Source organism: Zea mays, chromosome 9 (genome assembly GCF_902167145.1).
Source record: "Zea mays cultivar B73 chromosome 9, Zm-B73-REFERENCE-NAM-5.0, whole genome shotgun sequence".
Taxonomy (NCBI): domain Eukaryota; kingdom Viridiplantae; phylum Streptophyta; class Magnoliopsida; order Poales; family Poaceae; genus Zea; species Zea mays.
In genome coordinates, this window is record NC_050104.1 from 160,695,472 (window position 1) to 160,721,260 (window position 25,789).

At 46.2% G+C, this 25,789-nt stretch overlaps 2 protein-coding genes and 1 pseudogene across 4 annotated transcripts; 2 read left to right on the forward strand and 1 right to left on the reverse strand.

Annotated features, from left to right (window-relative positions):
* Positions 1-504: 504 nt before the first annotated feature.
* On the forward strand, positions 505-8,665 carry LOC103640462 (COP9 signalosome complex subunit 1-like; annotated as a pseudogene).
* A 35-nt stretch (positions 8,666-8,700) lies between these two features.
* Positions 8,701-12,638, reverse strand: LOC100272325 (uncharacterized). 3 transcript variants are annotated; one of them, XM_008659996.4, is made up of 4 exons: positions 11,859-12,638; positions 10,089-10,855; positions 9,610-9,821; positions 8,701-9,487 (listed from the first exon to the last, which is right to left on the reverse strand). In XM_008659996.4, the coding sequence occupies exons 2-4, from the start codon at positions 10,353-10,355 to the stop codon at positions 8,929-8,931; spliced, it is 1,038 nt and encodes a 345-aa protein (XP_008658218.1). In that variant the 5' UTR covers positions 10,356-10,855; positions 11,859-12,638; the 3' UTR covers positions 8,701-8,928. The 3 variants fall into 3 exon arrangements, with proteins under 3 accessions (XP_008658218.1, NP_001352240.1, NP_001140281.1); NM_001365311.1 differs by lacking the exon at positions 10,089-10,855 and having other exon boundaries at positions 8,737-9,487; positions 11,859-12,324; NM_001146809.1 differs by lacking the exon at positions 11,859-12,638 and having other exon boundaries at positions 8,737-9,487; positions 10,089-10,479.
* A 2,234-nt stretch (positions 12,639-14,872) lies between these two features.
* Positions 14,873-15,912, forward strand: LOC118473476 (GATA transcription factor 15-like). Its single transcript, XM_035962855.1, has 3 exons — positions 14,873-14,917; positions 15,100-15,198; positions 15,349-15,912. The coding sequence occupies exons 1-3, from the start codon at positions 14,873-14,875 to the stop codon at positions 15,607-15,609; spliced, it is 405 nt and encodes a 134-aa protein (XP_035818748.1). The 3' UTR covers positions 15,610-15,912.
* Positions 15,913-25,789: the final 9,877 nt, after the last annotated feature.

The following is a 25,789-nucleotide window of genomic DNA, read 5'->3' on the forward strand; positions in this document are numbered from 1 at the left end:
GGAAAGCTTATGAAATTCTATACATCCCAGAGTTGAAGCTATATCAGTTTGAGCAAATTTGGCATACCGGACAGTCCGGTGTGCACTAGACATCCCATATACTGCTTCAGTTTTTTCAGCAATTCCGACTTCGTATTGTGGGCATAACTTTTAGCTCCGAACTCCGATTTTGATGATCTTGGACTTTTTAGAAAGCTTATAAAATTGTCTACATCTCAGAGTTGAAGCCATGTCAGTTTGGGTAGATTTGATTTTGTGAAACACTTTCAATTCAGTCAGCCCTTCCTCTCAATTTTGTCAATTTCACTTTTGTTTTGTAGCTTTGTATCTCACTTCTACTTCTTGATGTGTTGGACTCTTAGCATGTACAAACTGTCTTCAATATGACTTTGTAATGTCTTCTATGGGTCTTATAATGTCTTCTTTGAGGTGTTGCATCCTCAGAGCCTCAGTCTAATCCACTTCGCATCATGTAAACTACAACACACAAACACTTAGGAAATACATTAGTCCACAGGTTATGTTGATCATCAAATACCAAAACCTATTGAGATAAATGGCCTGGGTCCATTTTCCTTATAATCGGTGTGGGCGTCGAGGTCCTCTAGCGTGTCGACAGGGAAGGGTGAGTCGATGACACGCAGGCATCGAGCCCCGGTGGGGCTACGCTTGAGGCTGAGCACCAGCATGGGCGAGGGCGTGGCTCCAGTGGCTGTTGATGATAACATGGGTTCGTTGGTATCAACATGCATCGTCTTGAGCGCGCGCCACCTTAGGGTTTAGGGTAATTTATGGGGGAGAAGTTATCGTATGATAAAAGGGGGAGAATTTGGTGTTTGATCAAAACAAGTCTTGAAAACCGATTTGATTAGCACTGTTGGATTAGTTTGTTCTGTATAGAGTCCTATATTTCAAGGTGAGGCACCAGTTTGAGGCATTGTTGAGATGCTCTTATAGTCTAGAGTCCTATATTTAAGACATGTTTAAATCCCAGAAGCTAAAGCAAAAGTGATTAAAATTTAGTCACTACTTAGGAGCTAAAGATTTAAACGGGAAAAGCTAAAAATAACTAAATTGTTTTTACCATTTTAATCACTTTTGGCTCTTTCTGTTTTATTTTTTAGCTTCTAAGTAACTAAATTTTAGTTATTTTTATTTTAACCCTAGGATCCGAACAACTTTTTAAAAATAGGGCTTTGTTTGAGACCTTTGATAAAATTGCTTTTATACTATTTTTAACAGCTTACTTATATTATCTTTTATCTAATTTTTTATTTTAAATTTCACTTTAATAATAGTGTCTATAATGTAAAACAATATTTTGGACAGATAACTTGCGGAACTCCTAATAACGTAATAATGGCAAAATAGCAAATGCCCCTATCACCGCCTCCGACCCATGGACGTCGAGGGCGAGGTCCCCGCCGCCGCTGCAGCGGCGATGGCGAACGGCCTGGGCGGCGCCGATGAGGCCTCTCCGGCGCCGGTCTCGCCCGAGCAGCTCGACGTGGAGGCGTACGCGGCGCAGTACTCGGGGCGGACCCGCCTCGCCCGAGGCGTCTTCGTCGCGGACCGGTGCGGGGTGGAGGCGATACAGCTCGAGGCGCTGCGGATGGCGTACGACGAGATCAAGCGCGGGGAGGACGTGCAGCTCGACCGCGACGTCGCCGCCAAGATCGGCGGCCGCCTCGGCCCGCGCTACGGCCTCGACCAGGCGTGGGTCGACACCATCACCCGCCGCGCCGATCAGCGCAATGAGAAGCTCGAGAACGAGCTCAACGGATACAGAGTGCGTAAACCCGACCCCTTTATCCTTCGTCGGACTACCTGCTGCGTAATGGCATGACATTTGCCTGTTTGGGGTTGTGGTTGATTTAGATGATGTTTGAATGCATTAGACTAATAGTTAGCTGGCTAAAAAGTTACTAGGGGATTAGTTATAGCTAACCAACTATTAGCTAATTTACTAAAAGTAGCTAATAGCTAAACTATTAGTTAAACCGTTTGGATGACTTCATAATTTTAGCAGCTAACTATTAGCTGTAGTGCATTCAAAGTTCACCCCCTTACTTGCCTTGTAGTTACAGTAACGACTTACTGTGTGTTTAGACAATTGGGCTGGTGCCGATGGAGTCTTGAGCCTTGATGTAGGCATACATTGCATTTTTTATACGTTCGTGCTTTGTAAACTTGTGATTACAATAGATTTTGTGTCTATTTTTTCTTATTGGACAATGTACATATAAAACAATTCATTTATTGTTTCCCATATATGGAACTAGTTGGTACTTTTGTTTTATGTTTTCTTTTGCGCCATTATATGCACATATTTTCTATTCTAAGGTGAAACGTGCTTATCAACAAAATTGTCCTCGTGCGCAGAACGTCAATCCTCAGAAAAATGTCCTTGTGTGATGACGTCAATCCTCTATAACTTTCAATCTACATTGATTCTCTTACTGCAGACTAACTTAATCAAAGAGAGCATCAGAATGGGCTACAATGACATTGGCGATTTCTTCTATGCCCATGGCCAACTTTCAAAAGCTACATCAGGACTCGGGACTATTGCACCACTTCCAAACATATAGTTCAGATGTGTATGAATGTGATTCAGGTTAGCATTGAGCTGGGGCAATATGCACACATGTTTCAAACTATGTCAGCAAAGCAGAGCAAACCCCGGACTCTCTGGATCCTATCATTGTTGCAAAGCTGAAAGCAGCTGCAGGCTTGGCCAACATGGAAACAAAGAAATACAAACTTGCTGCACGCAAGGTTAGTCATTAATTCACTACACCTTTAAAGCACGGGTTTCTTCATGCGTCTCCTCCACCTGAAATAGCGAGTGGTTTCTACCACTACAACGTGTCTTTTTATGTTGTATTAAGAAGAGATATTGTGTATGTGTGTGTATATATACACACTAATAATTGGAAAACAAAAAATCGTGTTTGAATAAATATCTCATTTAATCAAGGTCTACCTATATTATATATAGAAACCATAGCAATGTATGGGCAACTAACTAGTTTTCTTTGACGCTTCAATTTGCTGGATATATTCTCCGCAAAAGAAATTTTGAACTTTCAAGTCAATTTAATGCTTCAAGAACTCCAACATCGCTTGATCTTGATATATTGTTTATCTTGGTACTTGTGTGGTTGTTATGTATGCTAGCAGTACCCTAGTTGTAAGCTATCAAAATAAGGTCTGGATTGATCTAACCTTTTCTGTTTAGCTTTGGAGACAAAGCTGGTTGATCTATTCTATTTGATTTTGTGGGAATTAAACACTTCATTACTTCTTGTTAAAAGGCGCTTGAGTTTGGAGCTTCCTCCGCGTTTGGCGTGTACGGCGGGACGCCGGCATCACCACGTGTCCATCACCACGTGCTCTAGCTGTCGCCGGTGCCTCCACTCTGCGCCGAGCTCGTCCTGGAGGGCGGCCACGGCATGGCAGGCTTTAACCCGGACCTAGGACTTCCACGCCGCCTTTCCCTGTGCCCTCCCACAAGTCGCCTCCCATACCTCTGTCCGCCGCCCTCCTCGCCGCATCTTCCGTCGCCTGAGCACGCTCGTATATCCAATCACAACACCTGTTCTATAGAAAAGTGAAAGGAAATGAAAAGTCTAGCACCCGAGACATTAGCGTGCGCACAGGCCCCTGCTCCCGTGAACGAGAAAGCCGTGGAACGTTGCATGAGAGAGTGTGCCCATTGTTTGGGCTTGTAACGAGAATAGGAAAGTTAAAGAAAGCTGTAAGGGAAAAAACAGTAAACAATTTTAATTTCAGAAGCTATTATTTAATTATTAATGATCTATCTCTATTCAAATTTAAACCAACGAGATAATTTGATTAGAGAATAGAAAAGAATTTATTTTATGCTTCTGAATAAAAGTTTTATTAAACCATTGTTAGAATTCACAGGATCTTTAGGAGTAAATCAATGGGGTAATCTGTATTCAATTGAGTAATTTTGGGTTCCTAATCTCTAGAACAAAACAAGATTAGATTGTTACCGTCCGTGGGAAGCGCAGGCGTGTTGAAGGATGTAGATCTGTCCGCCACTAGGTTCGTTGATGAAGGTCGGTGCAGCGAAGATTACAGCGGTGTCTTCCCCGCACTGGCTGCGCACCCTCTCTCAGATCGGTATTAGGGTTTGTCGGTGGGGAGTACGACTCTAACGAACTACGTCATCTGAGCCGCCGGCTTCCACCATTTTATTTATAGCACAGTGTGACATGGGCCCACCAACCATATAGGGTTGGACACCCCCGATCAGGGTACAATCAAAAGCCCAAGATGTCCGTTAGGTCCATCTTGGTAGAGATCAATCCAACATGTTTTACACTGTAAACTGCAACGCTCGTACGGTGGAGTATGAATATTAGGCTATCAGCGGTGCCGTACTGCCGTCCGGCGAAGCCTATGCTAAACGCATACAAGAAATGAAAATGTTTGCAATGCGGTATGCTACTCGCTCCTTCATAACTTCGAAGGTACAGTGACACGTTTTATATAGCGCACGCACCTTCTTTCGCCACCCATACCATCTGCATCAAAATCAAATGTTTGTATAGTTAAAAACAATATAGTAATTGGATTAGAATGAATAGAATATGTAGTAGTTGATATAGAGGGAATATATAGCCCCTATTTGTTTCAGTTTTTTGGACCTTCTAGCCACCAAAAGCTGCTGCGGACTGTCAAACGCTAAGGTTTTCAGTCAGCTTCTATAAAATTTGTTTGGGTAAAAACCATTCAAAATCAACATAAACACATAATCAGTTAAGTCGTTACAATAGTAGGAATCCTTCACTTTTTAGATCCAGAGTTCTATGAACACCTATATCTTCCTTCGCACGTAATCCAATGATACTCAGATTCTCTACACAGTCAGATTCTTCTCACAGCCAGATTATCAGAAAAGCTGGTCAGAAAAAAGCTGAACCAAACAGGCCCATAGAGGAATATGAGTGTGGAGGATTGTAACACAGAGTAAAAAAATTTAATGACTAAATTATAAATAAAAATATAGAGCCTTACCACCGGCCTCGTCGATCGCGGAGTGCGCCCTAGCCACATCGCCGCCACCCTCGCCCTCAACAGGTACCTGCCTACCTGCACGCATGGATTTAATTAGTCGGAGCTGCATAAACGTCTGAAGGCTGAGCCATTGTTGTACTTACGCACATGTAGGTGTTGCTCTCTACCTACGAGGAGGAAGTGGAGCAGATGGGTGGTGGGTCAGGATCTCAAGGTGGCGGTAGCAACAACGACAGGGGGAGCAAATCGATTTCTGACAGAAAAAACAGAACGAGTGGGTAAACCTTGCGATTTTTCATTGCCGCAAGTTCTTGGATCTAAACAAGCCTGGAAAAAATAAAGGAAAATAACAAGGCGTTGTTGGGATGGATTGATGAGGACAATTCTCACGAACGATTGAACTGCCGCTCAGCTCACCTGACAGATCTGTCTGTGCGTAAGTGCCGGTAAATCTCTTCTCTTCCTTGCTCCTCCCTCCGTCACATGGATTAGTTGTCGATCTCGATTCTTGTTATTGCCCCCTTCCTTGCTCCTCCTCCCTCCTCCCTCAGTCACATTTTTATAGAGAGGTTCCAACTTTCTTTTTTATTTCAATCAAGATTCAATTTTCCATTGAATGGTTGATTTTATCAGCTACAACTTTTATAGATGTAAAACATTATTCGGTGTTTCTGGTACTATTAGTTTATATGAGTTTACAATTTCACATTGTAATCTGAATACGATCAAGATACTTAGTTTATTTTCCTATGTTGAAGGTATACAAATACCTTCCAAGAGTACCACCCAGTGCAGGCAACGTTCTCGGTCAAATAAAGCGCCATTAAGGAATCACTTGCATAAATTGTTGCCTTCGAGGTATGTATTAGGCTCCGGATTGTTGATATTGAATTGCGTCGACTGTTTTCTCTGAGTTAAATATTTAAGTATGTAGGTGCCATACTTGATAAAGAATGGAACTGGCAAAGCTTTTGGATCGTGTGCCAATACCTGTGAAAGAGGGCTTGGAGGAACCCAGTGCAAAGATCAATGGTCTGCTGCAAGCGTATATTTCTAGGTTGAAACTAGAAGGCCTTTCTCTTAGTTCTGACATCGTCTACATTAGACAGGTAGCTTTGATTGCTATTCTCCTATCACATGGCGCTTTACTTGCTTCTACAGACGCTATTAACTATTTCTATTCAGAATGCTAACGGTCTGCTATTTTTTCCTCTCTACTCTACATGTAATTCAGTTCTCGGGTGTTCTTGCTTGGCCCTTCTTAGCACTATTGTCTACTACACTCCAAAATGTGCTTTTAACCAGGGCTGTTGTCTATTGTACCTCAGTTGGGGATTTGCCAGTAGACCAGGAATGCTGATTTAACATTTTTAGTGTTTCATGCAAAGATGGTATAGGATATATGCAATTAATTGCAACGATATACGGTTGCTATTTCCGTATACAGTTATTGTGTCCCTCTCTTTGGATATCGAAGAAGGTCTACCTTGGAGCACTTTCATGGAGTTTGATGGCCACTATTGCGGATGATAAATATAGCGCAACAATCTATTATTATTGGATCTCTTGTAGTTGTCGTATCTGATGTTGTAAGCCAGAAAATATTTTCTTAGAATTATCGAATTCTTCACCGTCTTTGGATAGGGCGTCCGAAGGGGCGCCGCCTGATCTAGTATGATGTAAGATAAGATATTTTTTAAGTATTTCTTGCATGACTCTGCTGGTAGCTGGAGTTGTTTACTTTTAAGTGAATTTGGTTATAGGTATAATGATGTTTTCCTACACTTGTAGTCAGTGGCGGGCTTGGACCTAAATCGATCAGAGGCCCATCATTAAAGAACAAGGTTAGTATTTAATTTTTTTGTCAAGCCAAATGGTCGCAACTAGCAACTAATGTAGTTTGCACAAGTTCAGGGATGGTCATGCCCCAACCACTGCCTGTAATTCTATCACATCTGGATATATATCCCATTTTCAGTTATAACGGAATGTCCCTCACTCCCTGTGTAGTTGATCTCTTCTCTTACCAAGTTATGTTCTCTGAAGTCATAGCTCCTCAAGAAGTCAAGATGTGGCGGTCTATGGTGCCCTTTGTGCACTTGCTTCTTTTGACCGTTCAGACCTGAAGGTTTGCCATTATAGTACTTAATTTTTCTAGCGGAACATGTTCCATTTATGCTGCTGTTCTCAAAATGTGATTGCTTGCACATTTTTCATAGAACAAAGTCATCGACAATATCAACTTCCGTAACTTTCTAGAGCTGGTGCCTGAAGTAAGGGAGCTGGTTAATGATTTTAATGCAAGGTATGATACTACCAGAATAGCCTTGTGTATCGTTGATCATCTCTATTTTATTAGGGTTGTTGATTCTTGCACTTGTGGTAAACAGTGCAGCCATATATGTTCTGTTAAAATAATGACTTATAGTGCATTTTAGATATGTTTCTATTCCATTCCTTTATAGCAGAATAAAATACGCCCCTGGTTCTTTTCTTTAACTGCGGAAACCTTGGTTTAGTGGGTTAGCTTTTGGTTATTGAGAAATATCAGAGTTGCTGATTTGTATTACATTTTTTCATATCCTTTTTAGTGAACAATGGCTAATTAAAACAAGTGAAAACTAAACTGCCTCGTTATTTCCATAAGATGGGAGCATAGTCACAAGAAACGGGTACAGTGGTAGCGACTCTCGACCTGGGAACGTCGTCCCTGACCTAGGTACACGGGTCATTTTTGTTACTACCATGTAAAAATCTCTCATAGGTAGCATACCACGTTCCTCGACCCTGTCGATCTGTAACTTTGTGACTATGGATGGTAACACCACTGAATTTCATTATCTAAGAAACTGGCATTCTGTCTCATCATGTTTCTCTACCTTCTTGTACATAACTGTTCTCTCCGCACAGAAAAGACCGCAGAATATATATGAGTAGTGTTTTATTGATATACTACTGCAAAAATTTCTTTCCGTCTTGTGTATAATATATATTTAGTATAGATTGATTGGTCTTAGTAGTAGTAAGCGAATGGGAGGTGCCCACCACACCTTGTAGCAGTATAGTTATGTGCAGTTTTCGAAGTGCCCAGAAATTTGTATATATCGATAACCATGAATTGGAAGACGCTCAAGTATTGTTTGACATTAGAACATATTGCTAGAAATTGAGTTACTACTAGTTTGAACTTGCAAAAGGATGAAATTGTATTGTTATTTTTTGATTAATGTAGAGCTTTAGATCTCGGATACCTTCATAGCATCCATTAGCAAGGTATTAATCATCAATTTGGATCACTGAGACTTCTGGTGTTGTGTGGCCATCTCAAATTTTATGGGTCATGTGTAACCTAATTGTAGTTCGCATTTGGATCTTTTCGGAAGCTGTGCGCCATGTTCTACTGTATTTTGTTTCAAGTTTCTTTTTTTTTTTAACAATTGAAATTGCTATGTTTCAGTCGCTATGGATCTTGCTTGGGTCATCTGGAGAAGCTAAAGCCTAACCTGCTCCTGGATATCCATTTGCACGAGCATGTAGAGAGTCTGTATATGGATATTCGCCACAAAGCGAATTTTGATCTGTCATGCGATTAACTGGGTTTATCTTTTTAGCGACACCTTTGTTATCGTGGCAAAACACACACACACACACTTGACTAGACAATTTGTTTTATAATGAAAACAGAAAGGTCATCACTATGTATGTATATTACATCTCTGATATAGTATTTCACTTTAAGGTCTTGCATCTACATCACCATTATTTTATCATCTCTAATCAGCGACAACCACGGGCCTTTACAATAATAAAATGAACTAATGCGCCACCACCACCACCATGCTCGAAAGCTTCGATACGTCGTGAGGGAGGATTGTTTGTTTACTGCTTGTCACTGAAAAGGGTCCTAAGGACGTTGTCTCCGAGCCCAGGCACCGACGACAGGAAGTGGCCGGTGCCAGGGAGTTCATGGTAGTTGATCCATCCGATCTTGCCGGCGAGGTACCTCTGCAGCACGACAGGGACGAGGCCGTCCTCGTCGCCCTGCCAGAGGTGCACGGGGCACGGCGGCTCCGGCAGCGCCATGGGGTCGAACTCCCACTTGCCGAACATGACGGTCATGTCGCGGTAGTAGGACTCGTGGATCCCCTGCTGCGTCGCCTGCTCCCGCTTCTGCTGGAACGTGCCGTCCGCCTTCATCTTGCTCCGGATCTCGGCGTCGCGCTCGTTGGGCAGCGGCGTGGTGCCGGCCACCACCGTGGAGGTGGGCAGCCAGCTCTGCTCCATCCACCAGTGGAGGATGCCCGGCGCGTGGTGCGACACGCGCAGCGCCCACTGGTCGCCCACCTCCTGCTTCGCGTACACCTCCGCCGCCAGCTCCGGCGAGAACCCTGGCCACCAGTAGTTCACCACCGGCGCCATCATCGCCGCGCCGGCGATCCTGCAGGCAGGCACGCACGCAGAGAGCTCTGTGAGTAACTGGAGTGGGGACTGGGGACACACACTCGACCTTCTCCTTTCCTCAACAGTCAACACATATAAGCAATGCATGCTGCTGCTCACCTGTCGGGGATGTATTTGAGGGCGCCCCAGACGGCATGGCAGCCGAGGGAGATGCCGATGACGTAGAACTTGGGGCCGAGCCCCAGCGCGTCCGCGAGCTCCTCCACGTCCAGCGCCGCGCTCTTGACGGACCGGTTGGGGTTGGGGTCGCTCTGCCCGTACCCGGCGCGGTCGAAACCCACCATGTACACGCCCAGCTCCTCCGCAACTTCCTAGAAAGTAGAAACAAATTCATTCAGTTGAGGATACGGAGCGGCTGTGAGATACGGAGTCGATTGCATCGGCCCGATCGAAGACGAACTCGCCTACAGTAAGGATGTTCGTGTGGTCGCACGGATGGCACCGGCGAACCACGCAATGCACAATCGCGCTGGCTGGCGATGTGTACAGGAACTGGGGGGGAGAACACAAGCGGATCCACAAAAGCTCGAATCTTTTCCGTGCAGAGCCAGATCCAGAGGCCGGGGCGGGACACTGACCGGCGCCGGGCGGACGGTGTCGAGGCGGGAGCCGGTGAAGCCGTGGGAGAAGACGACCTTGAACCTCGCGTCCTCCTTGCTGGCCCCGGACTCGGCGTACGCCAGGTGGCGGCCGTCCCTGAGCCGCACCCTCGGCGGCGTGGCTGGCGCGGCCCTCGGCGGCGCCACGGCACGGCAAATCCACCTGCCCAGCGCGGACCCCCGTTGCCGCTGCCTCTGCATCTTCCCGGCGCAGCCCAGCACGGGCGCCTTGGCCAGCAGCTCCATTGCGGCGAGGGCGAGGACCCCTGCCCCTGGCCTTCCTAGGCTCTTGGTGCTGGATCCCGCTGTGTCCGCATGTCCGTGACGCGACTGCTCCTCCAAGGGTCCTACTACTAGTCCTATCCTAATGAGCTAGGGGTAAAAAAATGCGGGAGGCGTTCCCGGGCGAGATACGTGACGGCCCCCCCACCGCCCAGTCCGCGTCGCTCGCCGCGATGACCGCGTCGCGACGCAATGCTCCGTCCGCTGCCTGGGAGTGGAAGTGGCAGCCAACCGATAGACGCCTGGCCAATGGCAGCGACCCTGTGTAGCTGACTAGCTGTAGCTCGCCAAACTCCAGCTTTGCATTGCATGTGGACAAACAGTATACGGAGGTCGCTGTCCAGCGGCCCTGACATTGCCATCGCCAACAAGGACGACGACGACGCCAAGGAGAGAATAGTCACGGGTTCGATGCCTTGCACCTATGATCCGGGCTCATCGAAACCGACCTTGATTCGCGGTTTCTTCTCATGCGTAAAAATTAAAAAAACAGTTACAGCTTAATAGTATAATTTATAGTTATAAATTGTTTTTAAAAGAGTAACAATTATATCTTTTCATAAATGTAACTACACCATTTCTTAATATATGGCCTTCTCTGTTTTTTAAGAATACTGTAGTATTTAAGATACTGTATTATTTTTCTTAATGCAGTGTTTGGTAGACTTTTAGACTCTATTTTTTCAAAACCACAGTTTTAGCTATGTTTTAGTACTTTCACAGTTTTAGAAACTTAGCTCCAAAATAAAGTTATCAATACTGTGATTAGAAAAATTATAAATATGTTTTGGCATTTAAAAAACTGTAGTTTTTAAATACTTTATTTCCAATCATGGTTTATCAGTCTGATTTACGGTTTTGGAGATAACCATATATCTTGAAATTTGAGCGACAACAAGGTTAAATTCCGTATCCGTATATGCACGTGTATCGAATGAGAAAAGAGGTAGTATACCGTATATGGATGAATATAAATTCTATTTCTATACACGGAAAAGGAAAGTCGTGGACGCTACACTTTGGCCGGAAGATTCCGATAGATCCGGAGGACAAAGAGGTAGATAGACGAGACGAGACGAGACGAGGGTGTAGGTTATTATAGGTCCATTGGTCAGATGGCAACAAGATTAGAATTGTACTATACTGTGCAAGCTAGCAAGAGGAGAGAAGGCAGGCAGCTGCTGTTCCTTCGAGAAGAAGCTTTCACCCAGCACGGCACATGGCGACACGCGGATGGGATAGCGTTTGGCAGCTCCACCTACCGATGCTACCAAAGAAAAAGAGGACCCTTTGCCAGGTCGTCTTCGTTCCAAGGACACCGACACCGACAGAGGCGCGCTCCAGATCTATCTCTCCCGTACGTCCATGAACCTGGCGGGCGAGTGAAGCGAAGGCCGGCGTACGGGTCCAGCAGCAGATGGGGGAGGTAGACAAGGTGGTGGTGGTGGTGCTTGGATCGGTCGGTACCTGGGAGGCGCGGACGCTGTCCTCGCGGGAGCCGGTGAATCCGTGGGAGAAGACGACGGCGAACCTGGCCTGGTCCCGGGGCACGCCGCTCTCGCAGTAGGCGAGGTGGCGGCCGTCGCGGAGCCTGAGCCTGGGCGCCGTCACGGGCGGGCCCCCCGCGGTGCCGCACACCCGGGGCGCCGGCGGCTGCGGCTGCACGGTCCGGGACAGCCACCCCGCCAGCGAGCCCAGCATGGCCGCGGCCGGCGCCGGGGTCACCGCGCCGCCCTTGGCCGCGCCCTCCTCGTCCCAAACCTGCGGCATCGACGTCACCCACATGGTGGACGCTCGGATCGGATCGGATCGGGTGGATGGCCTGCGGGAGGAAGCGTGCGTGGAGGCGGACGCCGAGACCGAGCGGTGGTGTCGTGTGGCCTGTGGCTGTGGCCTGTGGGTGTCGTCGCCGCGCCCTGGACGGCTCGAGGGCTAGACGGCTAGTATAATATAGTAGCTAGCCAAGACTAGTATTTAAGCTTCAGGGCGAGACGCGCCGGGTCGGGGTCAGAGGTTGGTGGGTGGGCCACCGTCCGTCCGCCCGTCCCGGAACTCGCTCACCTAGCTCGGCGGCCTTTTGACTCGGCGGGGCAGCCGTTCCTGGTCGGTCACGCGTGGGGCGCTGCTTCATTGGTCCAGCCCAGCGCGCCGTGTGGCTTGCTGAGGCCGTTTCGGCGAATTTTAACCATTTTTATCTTTCATATCATGGATTATTTTAAACTCTACGCATTCAGCAATACAAAACAGCTTTTTATTACAACATACATGATAGAGATAACCTGAATGGATAGCGATACGTGCAAAAGCACGATGCACTAGTGAGTGAAACAAACTAACAAGCACTGCGGATGTGTATAGTCAGTATTGGCCGGCCTATCCCCTCCGTCTAGCCAAATTTTTAGAGGTCATCCTTCCGGTTTTAATAGACTTGAGTTGTCTTGTCTTTGACATTATATAGTTCTTACCTGCAGACGGTTACACATTGGATCGATAACTCGAAAACCATACTTTTTTTCACACGGAATCTGATTCCACATCCGATTTGGCAATAGATATGATCTAATGCATAACATATTTGCTTGAGTTCGGCGAGTAGAATTCTTGAGTTGTCACGGTAGACAAGTTTCCTCTCGTCTAAAGTGTGTTGGTGACGATATAGAGATCGCTGAACTTGTGAACCGCGAGGTGATCGACCTGAAGATGAAGGTTTCATCTAGCGGAAACATGAAGACGTTAGCGAAAAATCACCATCGCAGCAACGTTTTTGTTGTGCATCTACCTATAGCGTGCAAACTATTAGTGCTTAGTTCCACACAATCCACCTTGGGGTGATCCACGTGGTGGATTTTGTTCGTAGAGGATGCAAAGAAAGAGTTGCGACGAAGTATAGGACAAAGAGCACGAGATTTAGACAGCCAAATCTTTGTACCGTATGTCCTATATAGGGTGGTTGAGCTTATGTTGCGCATCCGTGAGATTTTATGCCCGATCGAAGTAGATCAGATCAGATATACTCAGTTCCAATCACCTTGGGTCGTATGTGATCGTCTACGATTGGATGCGTCGATATGCCTATATGGAGGATCCCTAGCTCTCTTTATATATCGAGAGGCTACAGTTACAAGTCGGTTATGAGCTATAGACCTAGTCAGCTTATAATCCAAGCACAAATTACACCACTAGTTGTAACCAATTAGGACCTTATCCTTTGATTGTAAGGAATATGTTGTCCTGTACTGTATCATCTTTAGGATGTGAACTGGTCCACCGGCTAGATATTGTTGATTCCCTATGCTTTATGAGATCCTATGTTACGTACTTTCCACACCCTCAATCTAGGGTTCTCTGCCTAGCTTTATATAATCCCAAATCTACTTAGGAAGTTAGGATTTAGGTTTCCAAGCGGAGGGGAGCATTCTTATTGATAGAGGTAATTTGTGCCCCCAAAAAATAGTGTTGAGCCAGCGTCATGGTAACTTGGGGCGATGATATAGTGAGCTGACAAGACCAAAAACAATGTGGTTTTGGCTGGAGGTTGAAATGTTTCCGATTTCGTCGGCCTAGAGTGTCAGGTTTATCAACATTGTACCCGTTAGTGTTCTGTTATATGAGCTAGCTGGTATTGGCATGATTTGCATTAATTTGGCACCAACGTTCTCTGCATCCATGTTTTTGTGCTCCTGCTCTGTACCTTAAACCCTAAGAGAACATATCCGGTGCACATGAGTCTTTGGTGTACATATGATACACATGAAGTAACAAAGTTCACAATTTTTTTAAAAAAAACATACATATTTTTCCATTATACTCCGATTATATATAAAAACTTTAAGTTAAAATTCGTTACACTTTAGCTGTAATAAAAAAAGTTAAAATTTTAAACTAGAAAATCAGCTAAAATGTTTTCTTTTTTATTACAGCCACAATATAACAAATTTGAACTTGAAATTTTATATATTATAGAAGTAGAAAGAAAATAATATGTATGTTTTTTCTATTTTTTTAAACTTTGCCAAAACTCATGTGCGCGGGATATATTCTGTTATCTTATCTTATTAGCTAGCTGGTACTGGCAGCATCTGCATTAATTGGGCACTAATATTATATACTGCGGCCCTCAGAACGGATGGAGTATCCTCGTGGTGGTGGTGCGGTGGCTGGGGCTGACCGTACCCCATATTTATTCCGTGGTTAGCCTCGCTCTCGGCCTTTAGGGCCTGTTTGGGACAGCTGCTGCTTGTTGAAAAAGCAGCTTATCTGATAAGCTGGTAAAAAGCAGCTTCTGCTTGTTGGCTGCTTTTAGTTCATTTTGAGAAGTAGCTGAACTGATAAGCTGCTGCAGAAGCTGCCTGTTTGGCAGGACTTCAGCTTAAATTTGTGAAGAAGCTGAAAATAAGCTGTGCCAAACAGGGCCTTAATACTCCTTCCGAGTAGGACTAGCACTCGCTTCTTCGTACACGGAACCACGCACGCAACGCGACATGCTGCCCACCTTCCTTCTTCACTTGAGTCGCTACAGCATGCTGGTCTCCGACCCCTCATGTGTCCCCTAATAAACCAAAAAAAAAAAACTAGTGATCAGGAGATTCAGATGTGCGTGCTCCCCTCTAGATTCGAAAACGGAAGACGTGACCATCGAAACAAAGAAAAGAAAAGAAAAGATGTGCATCGCATCACGTTTTTCTCTGTTGTTTTTATTACCGACTAGAACGGCTACGAAAATCATGTTCTGTGGGCTTCCTATCGAGTTTATTGGATCCGTGGTATCCCCAACAACGGGCTTCAGAAAAATGTTATCCCCAACAATGTAATTAGATTTTCGGTATTATAACAATCTTTCCTTTGGTATTTCAGTATCCTGCACAGACTTAACTGTTGTCCACGTTCATCAACGACTAATCAGCCGCAATCCTCCCTTTCAACTGAAAGACCCCGTTTCGCAAGACGCTTGGAGCAGACTTCGTCACATGCTAACTCGCAGCGGAAGAAGAAGGCCACCGCGACGGCGGCCGCCGCCTCCTCCAAGCGGGAGAGGGAGAGGGAGCGGGAGCGGAACAAGGAGGCGGACGAGGTCACCGTGGAGCTCCGCGCGGTGGGGTTCGGCAAGGAGGTGGTGCTGAAGCAGCGGCGGCGGATGCGGCGGAGGCGCCGCCTGGGCGAGGAGGAGCGCGCGGCCATCCTGCTCATGGCGCTCTCCTCCGGCGTCGTGTACGCCTGACTTGGCTAGCAATCGCGCCGGCCCCCGAGACGCCGCTCCCAAAGGCGGCGAAAGGAGAGGGGGCCCGATTCACTGGACGTGCGGCATGATCTGAGCCCCAGACAGATCCGTCCGTCTGGATCTATGCTAAGTTTTCCCGGCTAAGTAGTAGCTCGTCGGTTCGAACAAGGCGAGTTAATAATCCGTGTCCGTGCTAGGCTAGCTGCTCTGTTCCCCCTCCCATTGCTTGCTGTGTTCTTGCCACCGCCTCCTCTAGTTGTAATCCTGCCGCTAGTAGTGTGCTAGTAGTAGCTGTCCTGCTGTAACCTCTCTTGCAATGTAAGGAGAGATTATATGGTTGGTCATTCTTGCAATCCTAACGCTAGTCCTGTGCTCTTGCTAGATCTGGGCGTGCTTTTGGTGGAGATGCCCGGGTGCTCTCCAGCTAGCAGCACAGCGCGCTCCCGGCGGCGTCGTCATCGCCGTGCTGTGATCTGGTGGACGTAGGCTGAAAGGGAATTAGGCTTACACCTAGTTCCTAAATAATTTTGGTGGTTGAATTGCCCAACACAAATATTGGACTGACTAGTTTGCTCTAGTGTATAAGTTATACAGGTGCAAAAGGTTCACATCTAGCCAATAAAAAGACCAAGTGTTGGATTCAACAAAGGAGCAATAAGGCAACCGAGGGCACCTCTGGCTGGAGGCACCGGACTGTCCGGTGTGCACCGGACAGTGTCCGGTGCGCCCGTAGACTTCGTGTCCTACCCTTCGCCAGAGGACTTCGACTTCAACCCTTCGCCCTCGGGAATTCGCGGAGGCCGGCGCGCTATAATTCACCGGACTGTCCGGTGTGCACCGGACATGTCCGGTGCGCCAACGAACCGCGGCCTCCGGAACTCGTCATCCTCGGGTTTTCACGACAGCCGCTCCGCTATAATTCACCGGACTGTCCGGTGTGCACCGGACTGTCCGGTGTGCCAGCGGAGCAACGGCTCTCTGCGGCGCCAACGGCTCCCTGCGCAGCATTAAATGCGCGCGCAGCGCGCGCAGACGTCAGGGCTGCCCATACCGGTGCACCGGACATCAAACAGTGCATGTCCGGTGTGCACCGGACACCTCGGCAGGCCCACAAGTCAGAAGCTCCAACGGCTAGAATCCAACGGCAACGATGACGTGGCAGGGGGCACCGGACTGTCCGGTGTGCACCGGACTGTCCGGTGCGCCATCGAACAGAGAGCTCCCAGCAACGGCCACATTTGGTGGTTGGGGCTATAAATACCCCAACCACCCCACATTCATTGCCATCCAAGTTTTCCACTTCTCAACCACTTACAAGAGCTAGGCATTCAATTCTAGACACATACAAAGAGATCAAATCCTCTCCAATTCCACTCAAGCCTTTAGTGACTAGCGAGAGAGATTTGCCGTGTTCTTTTGAGCTCTTGCGCTTGGATCGCATTCTTTCTTTCTCTTTTGCTCTTGTGATCAACACTCAAGTGTAACCGAGGCAAGAGGCACCGATTGTGTGGTGGCCCTTGCGGGGAAGTTTTGTTCCCGGTTGATTGAGAAGAAGGAAAGCTCACTCGGTCCGAGGGACCGTTTGAGAGAGGGAAGGGTTGAAAGAGACCCGGCCTTTGTGGCCTCCTCAACGGGGAGTAGGTTTGCAAGAACCGAACCTCGGTAAAACAAATCCACGTGTCACTCTCCTTATTTGCTTGCGATTTGTTTTGCGCCCTCTCTTGCGGACTCATTTATTATTACTAACGCTAACCCCGGCTTGTAGTTGTGTTTATATTTGTAAATTTCAGTTTCGCCCTATTCACCCCCCCTCTAGGCGACTATCAATTGGTATCAGAACCCGGTACTTCATTAGAGCCTAACCGCTCGAAGTGATGTCGGGAGATCACGCCAAGAAGGAGATGGAGACCGGCGAAAAGCCCACTACAAGCTACGGGAGCACTTCATCGGAAGAGTCCCGCACCAAAAGGAGGGAGAAGAAGAAGAGCTCCTCCAACAAAGGGAAGGAGAAGAAATCTTCTTCTCACCACAAAGAGAAGAAGGAAAAATCTTCTTCCCACAAGCCGCATCGGAAAGGCGACAAGCACAAGAGGATGAGGAAGGTGGTCTACTACGAGACCGACACTTCATCAACTTCTACCTCCGACTCCGATGCGCCCTCCGTCACTTCTAAGCGCCAAGAGCGCAAGAAGTATAGTAAGATCCCCCTACGCTACCCTCGCATTCCTAAACATACACCTTTACTTTCCGTCCCATTAGGCAAACCACCAACTTTTAATGGTGAAGATTATGCTATGTGGAGTAATTTGATGCGATTTCATCTAACCTCTCTCCACAAAAGAATATGGGATGTTGTTGAGTATGGTGTACAGGTACCATCAATAGGGGATGAGGACTATGACACGGACGAAGTGGCCCAAATCGAGCACTTCAACTCCCAAGCCGCAACCATCCTCCTTGCCTCCCTAAGCAAGGAGGAATACAACAAAGTACAAGGATTGAAGAACGCCAAGGAGATTTGGGACCTACTCAAGACGGCGCACGAGGGTGATGAACTCACCAAGATCACCAAGCGGGAAACGATCGAGGGGGAGCTCGGTCGCTTCCGTCTTCGCCAAGGGGAGGAGCCACAAGACATGTACAACCGGCTCAAGACCTTGGTGAACCAAGTGCGCAACCTCGGGAGCACAAAATGGGATGACCACGAAGTGGTTAAGGTTATTCTAAGAGCTCTTATTTTCCTTAACCCCACTCAAGTACAATTAATTCGTGGGAATCCTAGATATCCACTAATGACCCCCGAGGAAGTTATCGGGAATTTTGTGAGTTTTGAATGCATGATTAAGGGCTCCAAGAAGATCAACGAGCTTGACGAGCCTTCCACCTCCGAGGCGCAACCGGTGGCCTTCAAGGCAACGGAGGAGAAGAAGGAGGAGTCTACACCAAGTAGACAACCAATTGACGCCTCCAGGCTCGACAACGAGGAGATGGCCCTAATCATCAAAAGCTTTCGGCAAATTCTCAAGCAACGGAAGGGGAAGGACTACAAACCCCGTTCCAAGAAGGTTTGCTACAAGTGTGGTAAGCCCGGTCACTTTATTGCAAAATGTCCTATGTCTAGTGACAGTGACAGGGGCGACGACAAGAAGGGAAGAAGAAAGGAGAAGAAGAAGTATTACAAGAAGAAGGGCGGCGATGCCCATGTTTGTCGGGAGTGGGACTCCGACGAAAGCTCAAGCGACTCCTCCGACGACGAGGACGCCGCCAACATCGCCGTCACCAAAGGCCTTCTCTTCCCCAACGTCGGCCACAAGTGTCTCATGGCCAAGGACGGCAAAAAGAAGGTAAAATCAAGGTCCTCCACTAAATATGAAACATCTAGTGATGAGGATGATGATAAAAATGAGGAGGATAACTTGCGCATTCTTTTTGCTAACCTTAACATGGAACAAAAGGAAAAATTAAATGAACTAATTAGTGCCATCCATGAAAAGGATGATCTCTTGGACTCCCAAGAGAACTTCCTAATCAAGGAAAATAAGAAACATGTTAAGGTTAAAAATGCTTATGCTCTAGAAGTAGAAAAATGTAACAAATTATCTAGTGAGCTAAGCATGTGTCATGACACTATTGCCAACCTTAGAAATGAAAATGCTAAATTAATTACTAAGGTAGATTCTCATGTTTGCATTGATCCTAGAAATGATAATGTTGATTTGCTTACTAGGATTGATGAGTTAAATGTTTCCATTACTAGCCTTAGAAATGAGAATGAGAAACTAATTGCTAAGGCTAAGGATTTTGATGTTTGCAATGCTACTATTTCCGACCTTAGAACTAAAAATGATATGTTGCATGCTAAGGTTGTTGAACTAAAATCTTGCAAACCCCCTACATCTAATGTTGAGCATATTTCCATTTGTACTAGATGTAGAGATATTAATATTGAGGCTATCCATGATCACCTAGCCTTAATTAAAAAACAAAATGATCATATAGCTAAACTAGATGCTAAAATTGCCGAGCACAACTTAGAAAATGAGAAATTTAAATTTGCTCGTAGCATGCTTTATAATGGGAGACGCCCTGGCATCAAGGATGGCATTGGCTTCCAAAGGGGAGACAATGTCAAACTTAATGCCCCTCCTAAGAACTTGTCTAACTTTGTTAAGGGCAAAGCTCCCATGCCTCAGGATAACGAGGGTTACATTTTATACCCTGCAGGCTATCCTGAGAGCAAAATTAGGAAGATTCATTCTAGGAAGTCTCACTCTGGCCCTAACCATGCTTTCATGTATAAGGGTGAGACATCTAGTTCTAGGCAACCAACCCGTGCCAAGTTGCCTAAGAAGAAAATTCCTAATGCATCAAATGATCATGCCATTTCATTTAAAACTTTTGATGCATCGTATGTGCTTACTAGCAAATCCGGCAAAGTAGTTGCCAAATTTGTTGGGGGCAAACACAAGGATTCCAAGACTTGTGTTTGGGTACCCAAAGTTCTTGTATCTAATGCCAAAGGACCCAAAACAGTTTGGGTACCTAAAGTCAAGAACTAAATTTGTTTTGTAGGTTTATGCATCCGGGGGCACAAGTTGGATACTCGACAGCGGGTGCACAAACCACATGACCGGGGAGAAAAGAATGTTCTCCTCATATGAGAAAAACCAAGATCCCCAACGAGCTATCACATTCGGGGATGGAAATCAAGGTTTGGTCAAAGGTCTTGGTAAAATTGTTGTATCTCCTGACCATTCCATTTCCAATGTTTTTCTTGTAGATTCCTTAGATTACAACTTGCTTTCCGTTTCTCAATTATGTCAAATGGGCTACAACTGTCTATTCACTGATGTTGGTGTCACTGTCTTTAGAAGAAATGATGATTCAATAGCATTTAAGGGAGTGTTAGAGGGTCAGCTATACTTGGTAGATTTTGATAGAGCTGAACTCGACACTTGCTTAATTGCTAAGACTAACATGGGTTGGCTCTGGCATCGTCGACTAGCCCATGTTGGGATGAAGAATCTTCATAAGCTTCTGAAGGGAGAGCACATTTTAGGATTAACAAATGTTCATTTTGAGAAAGACAGAATTTGTAGCGCATGCCAGGCAGGGAAGCAAGTTGGAGTCCATCACCCACACAAGAACATAATGACGACTGACAGGCCACTGGAGCTCCTACACATGGATCTATTCGGCCCGATCGCTTACATAAGCATCGGCGGGAGTAAGTACTGTCTAGTTATTGTGGATGATTATTCTCGCTTCACTTGGGTATTCTTTTTACAGGAAAAATCTCAAACCCAAGAGACCTTAAAGGGATTCTTGAGACGAGCTCAAAATGAGTTTGGCTTAAGGATCAAGAAAATAAGAAGCGACAATGGGACGGAGTTCAAGAACTCTCAAATTGAAAGCTTCCTTGAGGAGGAGGGCATCAAGCATGAGTTCTCTTCTCCCTACACGCCACAACAAAACGGTGTAGTGGAGAGGAAGAATCGAACTCTATTGGACATGGCAAGAACCATGCTTGATGAGTACAAGACACCGGACCGGTTTTGGGCCGAAGCGGTCAACACCGCCTGTTACGCCATCAACCGGTTATATCTTCACCGAATCCTCAAGAAGACATCATATGAACTCCTAACCGGTAAAAAGCCCAACATTTCATATTTTAGAGTTTTTGGTAGCAAATGCTTCATTCTTATTAAAAGAGGTAGAAAATCAAAATTTGCTCCTAAAACTGTAGAAGGCTTTTTACTTGGTTATGATTCAAACACAAGGGCATATAGGGTCTTTAACAAGTCCACTGGACTAGTTGAAGTCTCTTGTGACGTTGTGTTTGATGAAACTAACGGCTCTCAAGTAGAGCAAGTTGATCTTGATGAGATAGGTGAAGAACAGGCTCCATGCATCGCGCTAAGGAACATGTCCATCGGGGATGTGTGTCCTAAGGAATCCGAAGAGCCTCCAAGTACACAAGATCAACCATCCTCCTCCATGCAAGCATCTCCACCAACTCAAAATGAGGATGAGGCTCAAAATGATGAAGAGCAAAATCAAGAAGACGAGCCACCTCAAGATGATAGCAATGATCAAGGGGGAGATACAAATGATCAAGAAAAGGAGGATGAGGAAGAACCAAGACCACCACACCCAAGAGTCCACCAAGCAATCCAACGAGATCACCCCGTCGACACCATCCTCGGCGACATTCATAAGGGGGTAACTACTCGATCTCGGGTTGCTCATTTTTGTGAACATTACTCTTTTGTTTCCTCTATTGAGCCACACAGGGTAGAGGAAGCTCTCCAAGATTCGGATTGGGTGGTGGCGATGCAAGAGGAGCTCAACAATTTCACGAGGAATGAGGTATGGCATTTAGTTCCACGTCCTAACCAAAATGTTGTAGGAACCAAATGGGTCTTCCGCAACAAGCAAGATGAGCATGGTGTGGTGACAAGGAACAAAGCTCGACTCGTGGCCAAAGGGTATTCACAAGTCGAAGGTTTGGATTTTGGTGAAACCTATGCACCCGTAGCTAGGCTTGAGTCAATTCGCATATTATTGGCCTATGCTACTTACCATGGCTTTAAGCTCTATCAAATGGACGTGAAAAGTGCCTTCCTCAATGGACCGATCAAGGAAGAGGTCTATGTTGAGCAACCTCCCGGCTTTGAAGACAGTGAGTACCCTAACCATGTCTATAGGCTCTCTAAGGCGCTTTATGGGCTCAAGCAAGCCCCAAGAGCATGGTATGAATGCCTAAGAGATTTCCTTATTGCTAATGGCTTCAAAGTTGGCAAGGCCGATCCTACACTCTTTACTAAAACTCTTGAAAATGACTTGTTTGTATGCCAAATTTATGTTGATGATATTATATTTGGGTCTACTAACGAGTCTACATGTGAAGAGTTTAGTAGGATCATGACACAGAAATTCGAGATGTCGATGATGGGGGAGTTGAAGTATTTTCTAGGATTCCAAGTCAAGCAACTCCAAGAGGGCACCTTCATTAGCCAAACGAAGTACACTCAAGACATTCTTGCTAAGTTTGGGATGAAGGATGCCAAACCCATCAAGACACCCATGGGAACTAATGGGCATCTCGACCTCGACACGGGAGGTAAGTCCGTGGATCAAAAGGTATACCGGTCGATGATTGGTTCATTGCTTTATTTATGTGCATCTCGACCGGACATTATGCTTTCCGTTTGCATGTGTGCAAGATTCCAATCCGACCCTAAGGAATCCCACCTTACGGCCGTAAAACGAATCTTGAGATATTTGGCTTACACACCTAAGTTTGGGCTTTGGTACCCTCGGGGATCCACATTTGATTTGCTTGGTTATTCGGATGCCGATTGGGCGGGGTGCAAAATCAATAGGAAGAGCACATCGGGGACTTGCCAGTTCTTGGGAAGATCCTTGGTGTCTTGGGCTTCAAAGAAGCAAAATTCGGTCGCTCTTTCCACCGCCGAAGCCGAGTACATTGCCGCAGGACATTGTTGCGCGCAATTGCTTTGGATGAGGCAAACCCTGCGGGACTACGGTTACAAATTAACCAAAGTCCCTTTGCTATGTGATAATGAGAGTGCAATTAAGATGGCCGACAATCCCGTCGAGCATAGCCGCACTAAGCACATAGCCATTCGGTATCATTTTCTTAGGGATCACCAACAAAAGGGGGATATCGAGATTTCTTACATTAATACTAAAGATCAATTAGCCGATATCTTTACCAAGCCACTTGATGAACAATCTTTTACCAGACTTAGGCATGAGCTCAATATTCTTGATTCTAGAAATTTCTTTTGCTAAGCTTGCACACATAGCTCATTTAAATACCTTTGATCATATCTCTTTTATATGCTATGACTAATGTGTTTTCAAGTCTATTTCAAATGAAGTCATAGGTATATTGAAAGGGAATTGGAGTCTTCGGCGAAGACAAAGGCTTCCACTCCGTAACTCATGCTTCGCCATCACTCCGAGCAACTCTCTATTCCTTGGGGAGAAATGAGCATCAAAGAAAAGGACTTCATCCTTGGGGGAGAGAGTAAAAGCTCAAAAGCAAAAGGACCGGACTTCATCTTTGGTATAATCTTAACTCGTTACTTATGACCAAAGGGGAAGAAATTACTTCGAGGGCTCTAATGATTCCGTTTTTTGGCGATTCATGCCAAAAAGGGGGAGAAATGAGCCCAAAACAAAAGGACCGCACCACCACCACCAAATTCAAAAACTTAGTGCTTTCCAAAAGTCTTTATCATTTGGTATCCTATTGTGTTCAAAAGGGGGAGAAAGTAGTATTTCAAAAATGGTATATCAAAACCCTCTTGAACACTAAGAGGTGGATCTCTTTTAGGGGGAGTTTTGTTTAGTCAAAGGAAAAGCATTTGAAATAGGGGGAGACAATTTCAAATCTTGAAAATGCTTTGCAAACTCTTATTCATGTACCTTTGACTATTTGCAAAAAATCTTTGAAATGGATTTACAAAAAGAATTTGCAAAAACAAAACATGTGGTGCAAACGTGGTCCAAAATGTTATATAAGAAAGAAACATTCCTTGCATATCTTGTAAGTAGTTATATTGGCTCAATTCCAAGTAACCTTTGCACTTACATCATGTAAACTAGTTCAATTATGCACTTCTATATTTGCTTTGGTTTGTGTTGGCATCAATCACCAAAAAGGGGGAGATTGAAAGGGAATTAGGCTTACACCTAGTTCCTAAATAATTTTGGTGGTTGAATTGCCCAACACAAATATTGGACTGACTAGTTTGCTCTAGTGTATAAGTTATACAGGTGCAAAAGGTTCACATCTAGCCAATAAAAAGACCAAGTGTTGGATTCAACAAAGGAGCAATAAGGCAACCGAGGGCACCTCTGGCTGGAGGCACCGGACTGTCCGGTGTGCACCGGACAGTGTCCGGTGCGCCCGTAGACTTCGTGTCCTACCCTTCGCCAGAGGACTTCGACTTCAACCCTTCGCCCTCGGGAATTCGCGGAGGCCGGCGCGCTATAATTCACCGGACTGTCCGGTGTGCACCGGACATGTCCGGTGCGCCAACGAACCGCGGCCTCCGGAACTCGTCATCCTCGGGTTTTCACGACAGCCGCTCCGCTATAATTCACCGGACTGTCCGGTGTGCACCGGACTGTCCGGTGTGCCAGCGGAGCAACGGCTCTCTGCGGCGCCAACGGCTCCCTGCGCAGCATTAAATGCGCGCGCAGCGCGCGCAGACGTCAGGGCTGCCCATACCGGTGCACCGGACATCAAACAGTGCATGTCCGGTGTGCACCGGACACCTCGGCAGGCCCACAAGTCAGAAGCTCCAACGGCTAGAATCCAACGGCAACGATGACGTGGCAGGGGGCACCGGACTGTCCGGTGTGCACCGGACTGTCCGGTGCGCCATCGAACAGAGAGCTCCCAGCAACGGCCACATTTGGTGGTTGGGGCTATAAATACCCCAACCACCCCACATTCATTGCCATCCAAGTTTTCCACTTCTCAACCACTTACAAGAGCTAGGCATTCAATTCTAGACACATACAAAGAGATCAAATCCTCTCCAATTCCACTCAAGCCTTTAGTGACTAGCGAGAGAGATTTGCCGTGTTCTTTTGAGCTCTTGCGCTTGGATCGCATTCTTTCTTTCTCTTTTGCTCTTGTGATCAACACTCAAGTGTAACCGAGGCAAGAGGCACCGATTGTGTGGTGGCCCTTGCGGGGAAGTTTTGTTCCCGGTTGATTGAGAAGAAGGAAAGCTCACTCGGTCCGAGGGACCGTTTGAGAGAGGGAAGGGTTGAAAGAGACCCGGCCTTTGTGGCCTCCTCAACGGGGAGTAGGTTTGCAAGAACCGAACCTCGGTAAAACAAATTCACGTGTCACTCTCCTTATTTGCTTGCGATTTGTTTTGCGCCCTCTCTTGCGGACTCATTTATTATTACTAACGCTAACCCCGGCTTGTAGTTGTGTTTATATTTGTAAATTTCAGTTTCGCCCTATTCACCCCCCCTCTAGGCGACTATCATAGGCGCGCGTGGCTGCTTGTCCGGCATGGTTCGATTTGACCTGCCGATGCTTTCATCTGATGTTGGAGCATCCATCTGATTCGAACTTGCTTGGTTTTCGAAAGTTGAAGCCTTCAACCTTCTGATCTAGGCACGCGAA